A 19,339-nucleotide genomic window follows, 5' to 3' on the forward strand; every position below is an offset into this window, starting at 1 on the left:
AAATTTTATTGCAGATAGAAAATGTAGTTTAGCTGGGTGAATGTGAAACATAATGAAATTGGGTAATGTGAGAAGGAAGACATAAAATCTCAACTTCGTTGTTATTCGCACCGCAAATATTATCTACGCTTATTCCGTTTGCAAAGTATCTCTTTAAATTTAAATAGATACAGATACAGATACATCACGTACATTTTTAATTTAACATTTTCTTGATATTATGTCAATTATAAAAAATAATTAATAGAACAAATCATCCTTATCAAATATCAAGATAACAATGCTATAGCTCTATCTTGTTATTCTTAACACAAACAAATTTGTAAAAATATTTCGTAAGATAAATTTTATTCATTTTTTTATCCATAATTATCTATGTCGATAATTCAGTTCTCTGAGCCTCATAATATGCCTCGTTATGTATGCTATCTACTGCGGGCATAATATCCATTAATGATAACATAAGATTTGTAAATTTGCATGCAGATGAAGTTTGGAGCGTTTATTAAAAAAAATTAAAAATTGCTTTAATTAAAATAAATGATAAAAAATAAAAACATATATTTATATAAAAAACTATAAAATTATAACATAAAAACCAATTTAAAAGTAATAAACAAATAACAAAACATAAAAAAGAGCAGAATAAAAAGAACAAAAACGTTGATTCCTGTGATTTGTGGTAAAATATACAAGTGTAAAAGCATATAAGATTTTTGACTGTAAGAATAAAATAGTTTGTTAATAGTCGAGGTCTCTAAAAGATTTTTTATACATTTATATCAAATTTAAATATGTATATCCCTTCGGCGGCGCTGGTGTTTTAATTTTATGAGACAAAACCCTCGTATTGTTTATGTCGCCACCGTGAAGATTCTCTCCTATGAGACGCTGCATCTCCCGTTTCGTAGCCAAAACATGCTAGGGCACGTTCTGAAGTAGAAAAAGAGGAATGTATAAACATAGTGTGAAATTATAACATACTGAGATAATTTCAAACTTTGTTACGAAAATGATACTCACTTTGAAGTGACTTAATTCAAAATTCGTTGTGGCTCTCGACGGGATGAATCTGTCACCTGCGAGAGGCAATTGAAATTTCGTTTTTTTCAGCAACGTATAAACATGAGGCATCTTATTTGGCGATTTCTTGGTGCATTTGAAGGGAGTTTTCTTAGTTTCGCAGTCGCTCCTCTTTGTCGGGGTCTTCCCCGATGTACTGCTGGTGAAAGAGCAGCCCGTAACTTTCTTCGACGAGTTCAAGCTGATATTCACGCTGAAATGGTGGAAGGCAATTCGTGTTAAGCAAAGCCGATGTATCTGCACGGGAGTTCGATGAATTCGGCTCGACGTTTAAGAGTCATGTAAGTTGAGTTATCAATTGAATTAGATCACCGATAAAATCCCCGACGAAATTCAAGACAGTTACCTCAAATTCGACGCCTCCAATGCATTTCGTTTGTCATTGCGGGACCGCGCCTTTGATCGCGTCGTCCATGCGGGCATGCGGGTCAGATTATCAAGCTCCTTCATGAATCTCAAGTGTGACATGACGGGTGAATAGCGCGTGTTCTCGGGGCGCACGACCGGCCGCTGGAAAAGCTCTGAAATACGGTCCGAGAATGAGAATCGACGGACAAACGTCGAGCGCGTCGGCGAGAGACGATCAACGCGGCCGAGAAATAACCGGCTGAAAGTGCAGAAACACAAATTCTATCGACCCAGCTGTCGATGCCTAGGATACGCGGGATACGCGTCGATCAGCGTGCCAATACTGCCACGCCAATGCCGCGTGAATCCCTCACGAGGCGAGTGCGTGGTTTAAATGGACGCGACACTTGGCGACGTTATACATATGGAGAGATTTAAAAAAAAAAAAAACGTTAACTTTTAATAAACCGCCACCGCGGTCGTTCTTGTTTTGCCCGCGCAAGTGTCGCCGCGCGCTTCTGGTTGAATTTGAAATTCTGATGTGGTGGCTAGGCGACTGAATAGTCTCTATCAATAAAATCGACAATGGTTTCGACGCAGTCACGGCATCACTCATTAAAATACAGCAAATAATAAGGAAAATGACACGACCTAACATTGTACTTACACAAAATATCTCGCGTAGTCTTTCGCATCACGTAAAAAAGTCACGGTGCGATCTCGCTTCATAAAATACATAAAATTGTTTTTATATTCTATTATTTTCGATAAAATTTATAATTACACATGTTTTATGATTGTTAGAGAAGTGAAAAAGGCGCGACAGTGTGAAAGGCAAAAGAGGAGTTTTAGAATCAATTTAGATAGCATAAAGCTGGCAATGATATATTTAACATACATTAAGTTACATTAAGCAATCTGTAGAGAGTAGTTTATGTGCTTATGCGCGACTATAGCCGTTCGCGATTGGTGTAATCTTTTTTTCCCCGGGGATTGTAATATGTAATATATGTATATTTTGATTTACACTTGTCATATCCAGAGAGTAGAGGAAGAGGGAGATTGCGTTTTTTTATAAGTATTAATTTTCTTTACAATTTTTAACCCTCCGTAGTCACACCTATTTTTTCAACCAAGGAAGTCACTCTGGGTCATTTTGACCCGAGGCGAACTTTGACCGTTCGCCATTTGACCATTTATCCACCGATTGTGTTGAAAAAATTCTCGAATGCACTTGCGATATTGCTAAATTGATTGCTATAAAAAAAGAAGGGCCTCAGGAATTTTTAACATATAAAAAAAATTCGCGAAAAATTTGTTTTTTTTAAATTTTTTTTTGTTTTTTGAACTACAGCTAGAGGGCGTCATGCTCGCCAATTTTCAAGTTACGCGCAAGATATTTACGAGCAAAGTTGAGGCTCGGGTCAAATTGGCCCGGTGGGACTACGGAGGTAGTTAATTAAAGTTAAGATAAAAAAATTCAATATAATATTCAATATATATGTAGAAGTTTGTAAAAGTAAAATTAATACATAAAAAATGTAATAACAATAGAATGAGAATGTATGAAATAAACAATGCTACAAGAAATAACGTATGAAAATAGAAAATATATTGTACAAAACTTACACATGCATCCATTCAATTGTTATAACTATCGTATTACATTACAGTATTATAACAGTAATAAACTATTTTCTATTTGTAGTTAACAATATTACCACACAAAAATTTTCTTATATGTCATAATACTTGCAAATCGCTTTTTATTTTTTTCCAACAATAACAAAATAATTTTAGATACTTACATGGTAATACGATATAAAAAATACAAGATATAACGCGTATATAATGTAAATTGCAAAACCGTTTAAAGTCGCTATTAAAATCGAAATAAATTAGAAAACGCAGTAAATAATTGAAAAAGATACATTTTAATAATAAATATATATTTATAAAAAGTATTTATAAGAACTAAAATTTGTGTTACAAATAAATCTTCATTGATATGAAGGCATCAGTATTGTAAGTTGGTTTTTTTCTATCCATACATTAATATCTATTTTTTAATAGATCAGTCGCACGTATCATTTTGAAATATTCAAATAGCGCAAGAGTGCAAGAACCGTATAAAATGTGCTGCGAGAAACGCTTGAAAGAGATTGGAAAGTCTCTTAGACATTTTTTATGGCGCACTTTAGACGCTTGTTTAACGTTACTAATGCTGGCATAGGCTGTTACATTAATTCTCTACTTTACTCGCGGTATTTTCGTCGTACTGAATGGACGGTACCATTGGCGGCTTGAAGCCGTACTCCATTTTCGATTGCCTGAAACTTCCGTGATGATGCTGCGTTTCCGGTTGCCTGGACTTTCTCAGAGCTAACGATTGAGAGCTCGTGGAGAATTGCGGCGACTTTATTTGCGAGAACACCTTGCTCTGCGAGGTTTTGCGCGGCGGCGCAGGACCCACGTACTCATCCTTGACCGCCTGCTTATCCTTCTCCACTAGATTGTACAGAAACTGCCGTCCGAAGGACGGTACCGCGTACGACGTCGCGGCCGTGTGCGGTCGCAGGATCACGTGAGTGCCAAACTTCTTCGGCAGTATCACCAGTTTGACGTTGGAGAAGTGTGCCGTGGGAACGAAATTCTTGCCGACGTCGATATTGTAGTCGTACGCCGACGGTTTGCCGTAGGGAATGCTGTAAAACTGCGACGCGTTCTGTAACGGCTGCGGCCCGAATAACGTCAGGCCGCCGGCAGCACCGTGGACATTCGCGTTCTCGCCGGCAAAGACCGTTTCCTGCGACTTCGGGTAATATTTCGTAAATCCGGTCTCGATCGGGCCGCTGCCGTCGGTCGGCCTGTCCGTGTTCGCGCGGTACGGTCGAGAGGGCCGCGAGGAAGTCATCGGTTTCTCCGTGGCTTTTTCTATCGGCACCGTTGCGTGCGCCGGCTGTTGGTCGATCGGTGCCGCCGAGTATGCCGGGTAGCTGGCCGCTGGCAGTCTCACGTGCACCGGGTACGAAGGAGGAGGCAGCGGCTGCACCACTAATCGCTGGACCGTATATGGCACCCTTTTCTCGACCACCCGTTCGATGTGGAGCGGATAAATATGTGGCCTTTCCACCACACGGTTGATCGGCACCTGCACGTGCACGGGATACGACTGCGGCAAAGGTACCGGTACCGGTACCGGCACTTGCATCTGTACCTTCTTCTCGACCAGTCGCTCCACCGGAATCTTCTCGATCTCGATCGGATGCGGCGCGTGAACGGTCTTCTCGATGATCTTCTCGATCGGATAAGGCCGCGGGATCGGCACCAGGAAACCACCGTTCGCGGGCGATCCTTCGGGAATTATCCTGAAAAGTAGTTGCGGGATCTCCGGTCGCCTTCTCTCCGGCGATCGATATGAGTGCTGATGATCGTACGGTTGATTTGATTGCGGCTGCTGCAATTGCGAGTACTGATACGTACTCGGTACGTACGATTTTACGAGCTCGCTCGCTGTTTCTTGCCTCGTGGACGTGCCAACGGGTTTTACGCGTGGCGGTATGCCGTTATCGTTGCCGTTAAAATTATGTCGTACATTAGATTGATCGTATAACGTGTCATCAAATTGATTCGGGCCGAACAGAACGGGACCGACAGACTGCATGCCGTTGTATTTGAACGTTGGCTGCAACTCGAGGGATGTTTGCTCGTGAGTACTCGACGAATATTCGGCGCTTACGGCCGAAGCCGTCGGTTTGCCAACGTCATTTTCGAGGGCATTGTATTCGTACTGGTTAAGCTTCTGCGGGAACGTGGACGCGTGCGCCTTAACGACGCTCTTTTCGCCCTGATCATTACCTGGAACGGAAGTCGTATATTAACGCATTGTCTACCGCATTCCACCACGTATGGGTGAAAACGGGCAATTTCTAGTGGCGCTGATGCGTGATTTGATAATGCGAGTATTATGACGCGCATATGGCGAGATTAGTCCGTCGTTGTATACGTTAATGTGTAAGCTTGCGTCATATAAACTTTTTTCCGCGTTAAAGAAATTTGGTGAAAGTTTAATGTCGTCTCGAAATTATTATTAGGGCAATTCTCTTTTATCTCAGCTTTCATATGGGATTTTGAGCGGAATAGTGATAGTTCCGTATAAAAATGAAATATATAATTGATAAATAAAAATAAAATACAGACGTGTATTATTTTTACGTTAATATATATTCCTATTAAATTTTTCATAATTTTAATCTTAAAATGGCTCTTTATAATTAAAATTTAAGCGATTAAATGATAATTGAAGTTCAGATATAAGAGTTTTCTAATATTCATTGATAACTGCTTTTTTTAAGATTAAAATTAAACTAAAGTGAAATAAATAAATAAACGATGAGACAATCGATCGATAAGCTTATATTACCTTGATAACTATCGTAAGCCGATCGCACTTCTGATTGCTCGATCTGATTGTACGGTTGCTCCGATCTCTGCGAACTGCCAATATTGTTCGTTTCGATGACACCGAGGTTCGTAGTCTGTCGAATGTATTCCGGGGGATAATGAATCTCGTGCACCGGCGCGGCATGGTAGATCTCGACGGACTTTTGAATCTCGACGGAATCATTGGGAACTTTTTGTATGTCAACTTCAGCACGCTTCTCGACCTCGTCGCGTTCAAAACTCTCGTCCTGGTAATCGATAAGCGATTGGTTCCCATTGTTCCTGACAAAATTCTCATCCACAGTTGCTAGACGTTGTAAATCTTCTTGGGGATCATCTTGGGGATATTCCTCGATGTTCATCATGGCATATTGTTCATTGTTATTTGTTAAATCTGCTCGGTTGGCGTTCGCCAACGTGATCCCGACTTGCAGAGGGTTCAGCATGGCCGAGGACGTTATGCTGGCGGAAGCCGCCGTTTTGAAGCCTTCGGCGTTGGTCTTCGAGATAATCTCGGCGTTCTCGACTTGTCTATAGGTTTCGGATGCATCGTCCATATAATCAGCAATCATCTCCCGTGTTTCTCTATCAGGTAAGTCGGCCACTACGATGGGGCCTGAAAATCTCGCTTGAAACGAAGGAATGATCTCCACGGTCGTCGACGTTCTTACAACGGTTTCCGATTTTTTTGCAGACTTCATAGATTTCTCTATGGTTTTTTCGTCCGCGGTATCATTACGCGCTCGAGATAATCTCGCTAGTGGCGTTGGAAGAATTTCAGGCACAACGTCGTTCTCGAGGATTGAAGCGATATTGCTCGACGGCGAGCTTTCCGTTGTGATTTTGCTGAAAACTTCATCAGAATTCTCCGTGGACCTTTCAGAATTCAACTTAATGTCGTCAGAAAACGAAGAATCATCTGCCAAATTACTTTCCTCCTTTACTGCGAGCACAAATGGTTTCTGAGTAGCCGACGCGTATGGCCTTTTACGGGTGTCTTCATTTTCAAGAGGCGATACAGTGTTGATGTAAGGCGTCGGAAAGCTCGCGTGCTCGTCGTCCTTTCGGCCCTCGCTGATCCGAATGACAGTCCTGACAATCGTTCCGTCACGCGGCTGATCCTGGACTTTTTCTCCGAAATTGCCGGCATTTTCGACAAGAAGCGCATCCTCGGTGTACCCCGACTCGTGACTTGGATCACTTGGATACTCTCCAAATGGATACTTGTCGGTTGACTCTAAACGGATACTTGTCTCGGAGAGCGGCGTCGCATAAATCGATCCTGACGAGGAGGAATCGGTCGTGGAAACATCATTCGATCCTCTCTCCTCGCTGGCGTGAACTGCTGATCTACTTAATCCGGTATTCGCGAAATCGTCAGAATGATCTTCGGTGCCTGTCTGCTCAGAACTCGTCGCTTCTACGTCCGTTACGTATGGCTGCACTATCTGCTTCCCCGGCAAATCCGTGTAATCGACAGCCTGAAAAATAAATCAGTTAAAATCATTGTCTATATAGAAAATTCACAATCACTCGGAATAACTTTACGATGAAAATTACGTTGGAAAATTGAAAGTTACATATATTATTTCCCATGCACGAAATCTTAGAAGTAAAAGTTTAATAGAACTGTCATATATATATAACATATTATATAATGCAAATCGGTTTTGTTAATTAAGAAAAATATTACTAATTTGCATGATTAGCATAGTATTATTGATTAGATACTTATTGATACATAAATATATAAAGAATTTTATATATTTTACAGCACGTTGTGTAACAGAACTAAAAGTTCCGAAAAAGTTGAAAAATAAAACATTAATAATAAAATATTATATACTGCAATGTATTTTGTAATACATATATACTTTTATTTCTTAACTTTTATGTAGGTAATGATTTATAGAAATGAAATCATCAGACTCATCTGATAATTAATGCAACCATGATTATCGTTTTTCACTCATCTTCATGAGAATGTTAACATAAATTAGATTTGCGGGAAAATTTATATTACCGGCTATGTAACTCATTGCACAATATTAAGAAGCTTTCTTCTTTCCTTCATTTTCTCACGCAACCTTAATTATTTCGAACGCTCGTTAACTTTCCTCATTCTATCACGTTGAAAAATCATTCATTTATTTCTTTTTTAAACTCTTTCTGCGGTATCTCTGACCTGACATCGATGTTGTTGACCGGAGGAGGATACGAGATACTCGATCGTATCTAAGCGCCACGGATCTCCAAACGAAGCAAATCGCGGTGACCCAGAAGATTTTGCAAAAAGAAGGCGTAAAAAGCGCGAGGTATAGCGCACTCACCGATAAAAATCGACGACAAACGTGCTTCGACTATTCCAAGCAACGATATCGACATACTTTTTTTGCGAGATAAAAAACTAATATAGTAGCTGATATATATACGCATGTTACATGTATATACTACGCAAAAGTGCGTGATCGAAAGAACAACACTTTCGAAAAAGTTTGTAGCTAATCTTTTGATCATTTATCACGATTCGAGCGGTCAACTTTCTCGAAAACCATGACCGTTAATTAATGCCTCTTAAAGGACTAAATAGACATGGAAATCGATAAATTTGTAAAGAATAGTAAAATAAACCGTCAAAGTGTAAGTTTCACTAAGCAGACATCTATAGATATATCGTTGCGAGATACACAGTAAAAAATTTAATGTCAATGAAAGTCCACTCTATATAAATTTTGTGTTAAAATAACTCATTTATCGTGTTATTTTAACACAAAATTTATATATAGAGTTGACTTTCATTGACATTAAATTTTTTACAGTGTAATTAACCAGTTTTCGAAAACAGTTCGAGAGAAAAGCTCTGGCTATATGGGACGGGCACACCTATTAAAAAGAATCTGCGGCACCCCGTAGTTTCCCATCGTAATCCCGCGCGGCGATCTTTCCGCATCGCGCGGGAGATCGGCCGGCGCGGCGCGCGGTGGCTGAAAATAACGCGTCTGATGGCGGTCGCCCGGCGCGAGAGAAAGGTGCAGTTACGGTACCAACGCCGATCTCCCTTTCTCCCGTGGCGTTCGAGCGAGAAGATAGGAGAAACGAGAAAGAGATGCGCCGCATTCCTGTATCGCGCGCGCGCAAAAGAAAAACCAGTGAGAGTCGAGTAAATCCCGATGGTCCAGCGAGAACGAAGCGGAGCCGATACGTCCTCAATTCAACGACGGTGGACCCTTTACTTTCTCCTTATTTGCCGAAACCACATATTTTGCTTTCTTTCACAAAACACGTGTTTCTGGTATTTCTAATTGAACGGTTCATAGCGTAACGAAGAAGAGAAGTAAATTCGATTAGATTGAGGTTTGAAGCTATAATATCTCTTTGTAGAATGGATAATAATCTCATTACGAATTTACTTTGTTTTTTTATTTATTAATATAAATATATTAAATAATATATTTATGTATTTTGTTGAATATATATAAAATTTTTTTATATTCTATTTTCCGATTGTAATTTTTATATTTCTCAACGCTTCAAATTTCGTGTAATTAATTCGAACAATTTTACAATTACCAGTTAAATGTGAATCAAGATTTGCTTGAATTTAATTGACGAAATTTAGTTGCTTAATTGTTAAATTCTTAAAACTTAATTTGGCAAAATTCTTTAATTTTTAATAAATAAATTACTATTTATTAGAAATATGAACTATTTTTTTATACAAATAATTATTCGATTTTGTATAATATACATTGTATATTCTATATACCATGCACCTTTTCTGGAAGAAATATTATTATATATAATAGTATGATATTCAGAGAAAATTATATTATACTTTTGAGATTTGTCTGTCTTTTATGGCATTCAAATATTTTTTACATTTTGTTTTGTCAATGACCCAGTTTGAACAGTATTCTTAGTGAACTAGAAGCGTCAAGAACTTTTTGCGTGTGTTACGGATCTGCGATGCTGCATGGATGCATACATATTACGAATAAATCAAGACATAATTGACTATGGTTCGGCTTATCCGACACGGATATGGAGAGAAGTGGTGCATTAAAATAATAATAACGAACAACACACACATGCACAGAGAGAGAGAGAGAGAGAAGCTTTTGTGGGGCAAATGTGTTAATAAAGTAACCTTCGAGACAACTCGCCGAGGTACCAATAGTCTGATGCATCAAGAACGAGTGGCCTTATCTTTCCAGTTTGGTACATGATTTATATATACAAACACATCGAATACAACTTTCTCCATATATTATTCCCCTGTCATAAGAAAATAAATAATCATCAAGTCATATCTGCATATTTTATTAATGAAATCAAAATAATAGAGAATGACTCATCTTAACGCAAATGCATATCCTTTTTTCAATCTTCTTTCTTTCTTTTTTGTTATCCAAAAACTGCAAATGTCGCTAAATGAATCGAAAGAGTAAAATCGAAAAGACTCGCACGATGCAACATTAATCTAACCGATTTTTTTCAAGAATTTGAAATAGTTGATCGAGATATAATTTTCTCAGCTTTCCGACCGGAAAATTTCAGTCGCGCAGCTATCAATCGTACACTTGACAAACGTCGATCGATTCGTTTCCCTATACGTTGCATGACATTGTGTAACATACGATGATGCGCGATGGTGCATTTCGTTGGACGGTAATCACCGGGGCGCAACGAACGAATTTACGTCCGCGTGTGGCCACTTTCACTGGCGAGTTTCCTTTTAACGCGAAAAAAAAAATGCACGCTCTTCGTGCCCGTCGGGCGCATTCTCCGCCCGTTGTCGCATTTTACCTTGTCCCTGACAACGTTCCGCCAGCGCGCGCCCCTCAATTCAGCCACGGTATTTGTACAATAGCAATTGCATGAATTTGACCCGGAATGCGCTCGAAACAACTACGATTAAATCACCCGCTGACGCGACTCATGACTGCCCGACGCGAAATTTTCACCGTTTATCCTTAAACGGTTTGAAGCGTGTTTTTGTTTCGCGTGAGAGTATAAAGAAATCTGGAGATTTCAATTTTACTACGGGAAAACGCGTTCACTTTCAATGAGCAAACTGTTAAATTAAAAAATTAATACGATTTATCTCATAAACACTCAAAATAAAAAATGTAATATGCTAATTATTTTTCATATATACATATATATACACGCATACACAATTGATCGTTTTCAATTGAAGAAAATGAATAGAAATAGAAAGGAAAAGAGAGAAGTTTCTTTTTTGTATTATTATAAATTATGCATGCAAAAATAATTGTCAATTTTATGATGCTTTTATAAAGTTTGAAACTCTCATTCTTTATATTATTCTATTTTTGTATTAATTTTGAAACTATGTGATTATTTTCTCTTCAGCTTATCTTATACGTGGTATTCCTGAAAATACGATTAACATTTTTGAATCTCTTCTTCAAAATGACAATGATATTACATCCGTAACAAACTTCTTGGATAATTTTATATTCTATACTAGAAATTTCTTGGCAGGCAAAGCAAAGTACATTCTGACACGAAAATTTCCAAAGTATGCAAATAAAGATGTACGCGAAAGTATTCGACTTTCCTGATCACTATTTTCTCTGGAACAATTAAATCTCAAAATTCTAATCATTGGCGTAAACTCATCTAATTTTACAAATTAATTAACTTTTGTATTTATATATATTACTTGTTATTTATATAAAATACTTAATTTTGGGTTAATTTATATTTTATCGCGTTGTACACAGCGATGTGAATGGTGTGAAGAAAAATTAATTGTTCGCGTTTTTCAATGGAACGGCTGGCGCTTCGCGAAAGACATTTTAGAAAAGGTGGGAACCGCAGGCAATGAACTATTTTGTGTGTGGCACAAACACGTTGCAAGTGAAAATGTTCTCTTTCTCTCTCTCTCTCTATTTCTCGAGACCACGACATTCACTCAGTCCACGCTAGATCCCAGCTGTAATTCATCTCGGCTCGTCGCGCCTATACGTAAAGTAGCACTTGAATGACGCGCTGCAAGTAGATCGAGGTTAAAGATTTCTATGCCCCAAGGTTAAGGATGTTTGTAAGTACTCTATTCGCCTAAACTCTAGGGCTTATCCTTACGGCCCCCCTACGGCTGTAGCTGTCGGAATTAACAGAAGAAACTCTGTTGACGAGACACGCGCTTCAATCATCCTCGAACTTTCTCTACCATGTATTGGAACCATCGATCTAGATTTAATTACGAGTGTTTTCGATCGTACAGTTTTTGACCATCCACAAAATCACTTTCTCGGTTTTATATTAAAACGTTCCAAATTCCGATTAGAAATAAATTAAGATATAGAAAGAATTTGCATCTGTGCACAATATTTTTCTCGTATTTTTTCAAGGCTTGTATAACTTTTGGATTATTCATTTTTTTTTGCTCAAAACTGTTTAAAGTAACTAAAGATAAAGAGCAATTGTAACTTTTGATATAGATATATAATTTATTATATAAGTAAATAACAAAGCGGTATATTTTAATAACTTTTTCAGAAAAATTGACTGCTAGTGATTTACATAATATAATACTATTTGCCGAGTTTACCTTTTCATTATTCAAATTTGCGGTGTTATGTTCCGAAGATGCAGTTACGAATGCCGCCCATGTTATAAGAGCAACCTGTAAAGAGAATAATTATAATACATTCCGTGCGTAAAAAAAATAGATTTTAATATAAAAGTATAGATAACCGTAAATTTTTATAAAATGCAGTTTGTCGTAAAAAAATACAGTATAATTTTTAAATACTTTTAAATACACTAAAAATTTTCATCTTACAGTTTTTTGTATTTATATATATCTGTGTATAATAATAGATAAATAAAATAATAAGATTTTGAGACGATTAAACTACATTTTTATTACATAATAAGTTTCATAAAATAAAATTTTTTCCTTTGTTTTTTTTAATAAAAGTAAGATGTATCATCATGATTATTCATTGACTTTTTTGTAAACGAGAAAGACTCTATTTTTATATTCGACAACGTTTGGCTAATGTCGTGATAATTCGACCATTGATTTTGGTCAGATTAATCGTCAAGACTTTTTTTCGACCATGGGTTTTGGTGGTTTCAAATTGACCCATGGTCGAAAAAAAGTCTTGACGATTAATCTGACCAAAACCAATGGTCGAATTGTCACGACATTAGCCAAACGTTGTCGAATATAAAAATAGAGTCTTTCTCGTTTATTAATTATTGGCGAAACAAATACATATACTTTTCTTTGATTTTGTAATTAGTGTTTGATATATAAAGACCGAGTTACATTTAACTATCATTGTCTTTACATTTATTAATTTATTTATATTAATTTATTGTTCATTAATTTACAGTTATTCAGAATTTGGAATCTATTTTAAAAATACAAATACACGTAGTGTCAAAATATTAAATGTTAAATATGAAAATTTTCTAATGAAAATGTCCTCGCATTTAGACTTACAATTAGTTAATTAAAACATTCTACTAAAGTGCGGAAAGAAGAAACATAAAAACTGATTTAACTCACAGCGTAGAGTCTCATATCTTCTGCCTTAATGCATTAATGTGCAAGAGTTTCGGGAACGAGCAGCACAAGTTCTCCGCGTATTCTTGCCGCCGACGATTTTCGATTCTCTTTTGCACGCCTCTATCCGCGCGATGTTTCTCGCGTGCACGTCCGGACGCATGCACTCCGCAACGAGGCAGTGTGTACTACTTCATCTTGACGCGATACAGTTGACTTAAGCCGAAGCTCCAGTTATCCCCACGCCAACGAGTCGAGAAGCCGCGGCAGCCACCTACGAAATCCCTCCAGCATCCCGATGCACGCCTCACGCTCCTCACCTGGTGTCGCTTACCTGGGCAGAAGCAAGGAGGTCCCGTCGTCGTGCGAGGAGGAAGCCACGAGGAGAGAGGCAAAGACAGCCGTGGAGGGTGAATGGCTCGGAGAGAGAGAGAGAGAGAGAGAGAGAGAGAGAGAGAGAGAGAGAGAGAGAGAGAGAGAGAGAGAGAGAGAGAGAGAGAGAGAGAGAGAGAGAGAGAGATTAGCGATGGGTATGCGACGGGACGTATAGGACGCAGCTTTATCCGTATTAGCCCCGAATCGCGGAAATTAATCTTCGGCAAATCTCGAATACATGTTCAAACAGGAATTAATTTTCAAACTAAACAGGATCTTATATACGGATCTTCCAGAAAATAGTATCTTTCTGCAAAAATGTAATATCCTGCGGAGGCACGTCATCTTAATGTTATATATATTTCGTAAGATATATATAATTTAATAATGATTTTCTTTTCTTAAAAAATTATTACACGCAGAATATACGTCTGTATATGATGCAGAATAACTGAGATTCTTTTATTTGTTTGGATTTTGGTCGTCTTATATTCATCAGTAGCGGAACACGAGGTGGTGAAAGTGACATTGGCCGCTTCAAGAGGGGGTTTTAATGACTCTTCAATTTTCCTCTCTTTCATTTTCTCGAATGTTATGCACGTCGTTATACTTATACGGCATTCGATTTTACCGAAGCAATTAAATTGATTTTTGGATACGAGGGATAATATTTGACAAGATTGATAAACGCGAAGTACAAAAACACGAATAAAGTGTATTATACAAAGAAATAATTGCTTTGAAATAGAAAACTGCAAATATATTACTATTACTTTAATATTATTTTTTAAAATATTTACATCTTGATGTTCTATTCTTTATATAAAATCACAAAATTTAGCAGTGAGATATGAATTAGAGACTGATATTTTTATGTATTTTATGTATACTTATATAATTTAATTTAGTTATACGCATATCTACATATAAATATATTGAAATTTATGGAATAATATACAACAACGCACACATTTTATAGAAAGAAAGCGAACAATTAGTTACACTATTAGATTTATAAAATTAATTATTTTTCTATGCATTTTTTAAATATAGTTCTTAATTTAATTAGAATCAAGAGACACGGTAGTGTTTCGCGCCAAGTACGCGCGGTAAAAATAACTTGACATTGTGTTGAAAAAGAAAATTTAGATTTTCAACTACAACATTATATACGCAATTGTGGCTTTCATTTCAGAAGAAGAACTGTCGATATTCTCTCTACTCTCATTTCTTTATTTTCGTCTCTATAGTTTTCCATTATTCCATAAGTACCTAGCAAGTTGTATGATATGCCACGAAATCGGAAACACGTGCGAATATAAAGGTCAATACAATGAATTCGATATATTGGATATGTCTCAACCGGTCTCAACTCTTTAACTTTTAATTGAAACTATAATTTGTTTTAGTTTAATTTTATATAAAAAAGTTATAATATTATAAAAAGTAGTTATATATAAGTCGCTGTCGGGCGCTGTTGCAATATAAAGAATAAAGTAATCCAACCAATCTTTGTTTTTTTTTTAAGTTTATTAGTTCTTGTTCCTTCTTGTTACTCAGCACATTAATTAACAAATGAAATATTTAATTGCTTTTTTACTTGAAATATGTGTACGTTAAGAAAATATTTGTGTTATTTCATTGCATAATTTTCCTAAATGTTTCCCATCTCGGATTTAAAAAGATACTAAATGTATAGGTCTCTCTTATAAATTTAGAAAATGCTTTGAAAAGGAAATTGACTTTATATATTAAATGTTAAAAAGTTCTAATGTTTTAAGAGGAATAAGAGTATTTTGTATGATATTTTATTTATAATATTATCGGCCACGTTGTTTGGAACACAGAAATGGAAATTAAAAATCAATCTGGGGAGTCCAACACTTCAGCTCCAACGCGATGGAGCTTAGACACTACATTGAAATATCCTCTGCATTCCATCTCACATGCAGTGGTATGTTTAAACAATCTACTACCCTTGAGTTGTTCGTTAGGGTTCCGTAATATATGGCTACTGAGCGAGTTAACCGTACAAAACTAAAAAGTATATAATTTATGAATTTTTCACAATGTATCAGTTTTGAAACTTAAATTTATGTATAACGTTAACGCCGAAACAATCAGCAAGACAAGTGCTTAATATTTATAACATTGATGCGTTGATACGTGACATGTAATTGATATATGTAAAAAAAAATCACAATTTGATAAGTATAATAAATAATTGTGTAAAGACATTAAAATTTATAGCTTACAATTAGTGGTAGTCGGTTTGAACATAAAAAGTATATTATACAATGACTTAAATACCTTTTTGCGATCTAACCGTTCGTTATATATAATATTTAATTCGTTAAAGCTGAACATTGTGCTATGAACTACCACAGGTGCGGAAATTTCAAAATTACGGTACCATTCATTAATTTCTTCCTCATTTTGCAACACATTTTGCGAAAAGGTTCGTGGCATAACGGAAGCTAGTACTTTTCCACTGCTTATAAAAAGCAGTCCGCTCAAGCCTGCAAGACCAAACACAGAAAATGCGTTTATCTGTCACGATGTTTAGAAATTAACTATTGATTACTGTGATAATACTTTTTTGTCTATTAACTAAATACATTTGATTAGGTTGTATCATACCGACATGAGCTTTCGAATCAGCTGCCAAGTGATAATAATAAAGGCGAAGTGCGTACCGCATTGCGGTCAAGACTTCCACATTAGGGTCGCGACCCCCTTTTACGTACACTTCAAGGACCTTATCCCGCTTGCCATTGCAAACGTAGACGCTACCATAGAGATCGCAATATACAGGATTCCAGGGATGACATTGCGTTTCGAAGGACATTGCCTGTCCTTCTTCGGTTAGAAAAATATAATTACTTTCCTGCTTATAGGGAGCAATTAATTGTCTTTCCGGTTCCGACGAATGCATAAAGTTCATAACGACCTGTAGCAGAAATTACAACAATAATATTTAAAAAGGATAAAAATAGAAAAATAAAATAGAAGCCTATTTAAAATTGAATTACCAATAATGTGATACATTAATTAAAATTAAAGTAATGCTCTTTTATAGCAACATTAAGATAATATATTCTTTAAATACTCTAGGAATTAATATTTATGTATATAAAAAGGAGAATATATATAATAATCGACGCTGACTGGCAATGTATAAATTTCTTATCTCACGACGTTTCGACCGTCACTTTCGGTCTTTATCAAGTGTTTTGGTTACATATCTCTTACAAACAATACAGTCCTGGCATTGTGCCAACAATTCAAAAGTCAAGAAAAGTTTGCGCGTCATATGTAAAAGACGTGGTATATGTGAGAAAAGCATGTCAGCAACCCACGGGGTGGCAAAGACACACAAGGTGGGTTGCTGACATGTTTTTCTCACATATACCACGTCTTTTACATATGACGCGCAAACTTTTTTTCACTTTTGGATTGTTGGCACAATGCCAGGACTGAATTGTTTGTAAGAGATATGTAACCAGATTACTTGATAAGGACCGAAAGTGACGGTCGAAACGTCGTGAGATAATAAATTTATACATATATTGCCAGTCAGCGTCGATTATTACTCTCCTTTTTATTTTATTTACTGGCGAAAAAAATGTTTACTCTTTATTGGTTAAATATATGTATATTCCTAATATGCATGAAATAGTGTGTACTTACATTTTTATTAGGTATCCCGCGAGACATGGTGTTTCCAATGACGTGGCAAGTCCCGCTTGTATATTGATTTATGTATTCTGGAAGAAGCCATGATACTTCCTTATTTTTTGTCGCGTTATATAAATGTACGTCATTACCAAATTCTATTACTTGCGCATCGCCACTTATTCCTTTAAATACAAAGATATTGTATTTTTAATGCATGCAAAATCGAATACATGTATTTAAATAAATTTGAAAAATAAATTTTGATTTCTTACCTGGTGCGCGAAGAAAATACGGAAGAGCCAACAGATTAGGACATTCAACTACACTGGCGACGACATGATTAAAGTAAGGAGCCAAATGTAAGTTCATAACTATTATGACATAATATAATACAATGACATATATAAGGTATAAAATACTGGTAGTGTTTTTTAGATTTGCACAATACTGGCGGTTTCGGCAACCGTGCAGTAAGTACCGAACGGTCAGATCAATTTTCTACATCTGGATCCGAATAGATCCAGGCATCGTTCGGCGATGGTTAAAGTATTACACATATATAATGTACGTACCAGAGGCAAGTTCCTCGAGACTAGGTTGATGCAAGCTGCATGTCATATCTATGACTTCTGGTAAATTATCATCGTTTTGCATATTATTTACATTGTCATTCTGCATTGCCATCTTGTATTGTGCTCAGCTTATCAAAATTGATATGAGATTATTAAGTAAGCAAATTTAATTAAAACGTAACGTAATAATTAAAGAATTAATAGAGAGATTAGAATAATAAAAATGTATTAACAATAACGTAATATATAAACAATAATTATGTTACAATGTTGTAGAAAAATGAAATTATTTTAACGATTTATATTGAAAATCATCCAAGCAATAAATGGATTCTTTATAAATTGTAATGGCATTGTAAATTTTAACAAATATCTTTTGGAATAGAAATATAAAATTGAACAAATTATTTGTATCAGAAGTTTGATTTTAAATAAAATTTAATTCATTTATGTTTCTAACCAACGCATTAATATTTTTGTAAATTATATTGTGAAAATAAAATTTTATATAAGTTTCAAAAAAAGCAGTGCTTTACACGTGTGGAGTTTTTTTTCTTTTCTTTCCTTTAAATTGCTTTAACAGATGAGTGGTTGACATAATTACATTCAGAGAGAGAAAGAGAGAAAGAGAGAAAGAGAGAAAGAGAGAGAGAGAGGGGGGGTGTAGATGTAACTTACATAACATATTTCAAATTTGTGTGTTGATAAAAGTACGTGTTTTGTGGAATCTATTAAATAAAATGTATTTTAATGATAAGGGCAAAACAGATAACTTGACATGACGTTTACTTTTCTTATATAACATTTTACATATCTCGGCAACATGATTTAATGTAGTGAAAGGAATATTAGTTATACGTTTGAACATCATGCATTCGGATCCATATGTACATGAACTTATGTGCATATATAATGTGATTTATATACTTACTGCAAAATACGCCGTGAGAGATGATTGCAGTTGCAGAAAGATTGTTTAAATCCTAATAATTTTACCAAATTGTCAGAGAAGAATGTTATTCTTTTCGCAGAACGCACAGTATTGATAACGGCAATGAAACATTGGCTCGGTAGGAGCGTGTTTTCCTTCCAAACATAACTGAAAGTGTGTAGCAGTGGTTTATATACAAATATAAAGTCCTAACGGTCATAAACTAATGGGAACGAGTCAAACTGTGTCGAAATTGTATCAAATTATAAATAAACTTTGAATTCTTAAGTTAACGAATGTAACATGATTGAACTTTAAATTGTAAAGATGATGAATAGATGGACTACGCGTGACTCCAATAGT

At 36.1% G+C, this 19,339-nt stretch overlaps 3 protein-coding genes across 7 annotated transcripts; all 3 read right to left on the minus strand.

The window, feature by feature from the left end:
* Positions 1 to 265: 265 nt before the first annotated feature.
* On the minus strand, positions 266 to 1,797 carry LOC143898678 (uncharacterized). The gene is made up of 3 exons (XM_077408306.1): positions 1,430 to 1,797; positions 1,024 to 1,276; positions 266 to 933 (listed from the first exon to the last, which is right to left on the minus strand). Exons 1-3 carry the CDS (start codon positions 1,549 to 1,551, stop codon positions 922 to 924), a joined length of 387 nt encoding a protein of 128 aa, XP_077264432.1. The 5' UTR covers positions 1,552 to 1,797; the 3' UTR covers positions 266 to 921.
* Positions 1,798 to 3,278: 1,481 nt separating this feature from the next.
* Positions 3,279 to 14,063, minus strand: LOC143898676 (uncharacterized). The gene is made up of 4 exons (XM_077408303.1): positions 13,424 to 14,063; positions 12,455 to 12,529; positions 5,855 to 7,355; positions 3,279 to 5,289 (listed from the first exon to the last, which is right to left on the minus strand). The coding sequence occupies exons 1-4, from the start codon at positions 13,436 to 13,438 to the stop codon at positions 3,674 to 3,676; spliced, it is 3,207 nt and encodes a 1,068-aa protein (XP_077264429.1). The 5' UTR covers positions 13,439 to 14,063; the 3' UTR covers positions 3,279 to 3,673.
* Positions 14,064 to 14,754: 691 nt separating this feature from the next.
* On the minus strand, positions 14,755 to 19,164 carry LOC143898658 (ester hydrolase C11orf54 homolog). Of its 5 annotated transcripts, none has more exons than XM_077408279.1 (8): positions 18,977 to 19,162; positions 18,724 to 18,773; positions 18,046 to 18,168; positions 17,746 to 17,844; positions 17,486 to 17,655; positions 16,436 to 16,745; positions 16,106 to 16,314; positions 14,755 to 15,832 (listed from the first exon to the last, which is right to left on the minus strand). In XM_077408279.1, the coding sequence occupies exons 2-8, from the start codon at positions 18,728 to 18,730 to the stop codon at positions 15,659 to 15,661; spliced, it is 1,092 nt and encodes a 363-aa protein (XP_077264405.1). In that variant the 5' UTR covers positions 18,731 to 18,773; positions 18,977 to 19,162; the 3' UTR covers positions 14,755 to 15,658. The 5 variants fall into 5 exon arrangements, with proteins under 5 accessions (XP_077264405.1, XP_077264407.1, XP_077264409.1 ...); XM_077408281.1 differs by having other exon boundaries at positions 18,046 to 18,173; XM_077408283.1 differs by lacking the exon at positions 17,746 to 17,844 and having other exon boundaries at positions 18,977 to 19,164.
* Positions 19,165 to 19,339: the final 175 nt, after the last annotated feature.

This window comes from Temnothorax americanus, unplaced genomic scaffold, assembly GCF_048541705.1.
Source record: "Temnothorax americanus isolate GAGA-0224 unplaced genomic scaffold, ASM4854170v1 Scaffold24, whole genome shotgun sequence".
NCBI lineage: Eukaryota > Metazoa > Arthropoda > Insecta > Hymenoptera > Formicidae > Temnothorax > Temnothorax americanus.

Coding starts and splice junctions, on each gene's coding strand:
- LOC143898678 (XM_077408306.1), bottom strand. CDS start 1,551: ATGTCACACTTGAGATTCATGAAGGAGCTTGATAATCTGACCCGCATG. Junction 1,277..1,429: donor TTGGAGGCGTCGAATTTGAG/GTAACTGTCTTG, acceptor CCACCATTTCAG/CGTGAATATCAGCTTGAACT.
- LOC143898676 (XM_077408303.1), bottom strand. Junction 7,356..12,454: donor CAAATTTGAATAATGAAAAG/GTAAACTCGGCA, acceptor TTTATTTTTCAG/GCTGTCGATTACACGGATTT. Junction 5,290..5,854: donor GGCTTACGATAGTTATCAAG/GTAATATAAGCT, acceptor CTTCCGTTCCAG/GTAATGATCAGGGCGAAAAG.
- LOC143898658 (XM_077408279.1), bottom strand. Junction 17,656..17,745: donor GTATTTTCTTCGCGCACCAG/GTAAGAAATCAA, acceptor TTGTATTTAAAG/GAATAAGTGGCGATGCGCAA. Junction 16,746..17,485: donor GCGGGATACCTAATAAAAAT/GTAAGTACACAC, acceptor TTTCTGCTACAG/GTCGTTATGAACTTTATGCA.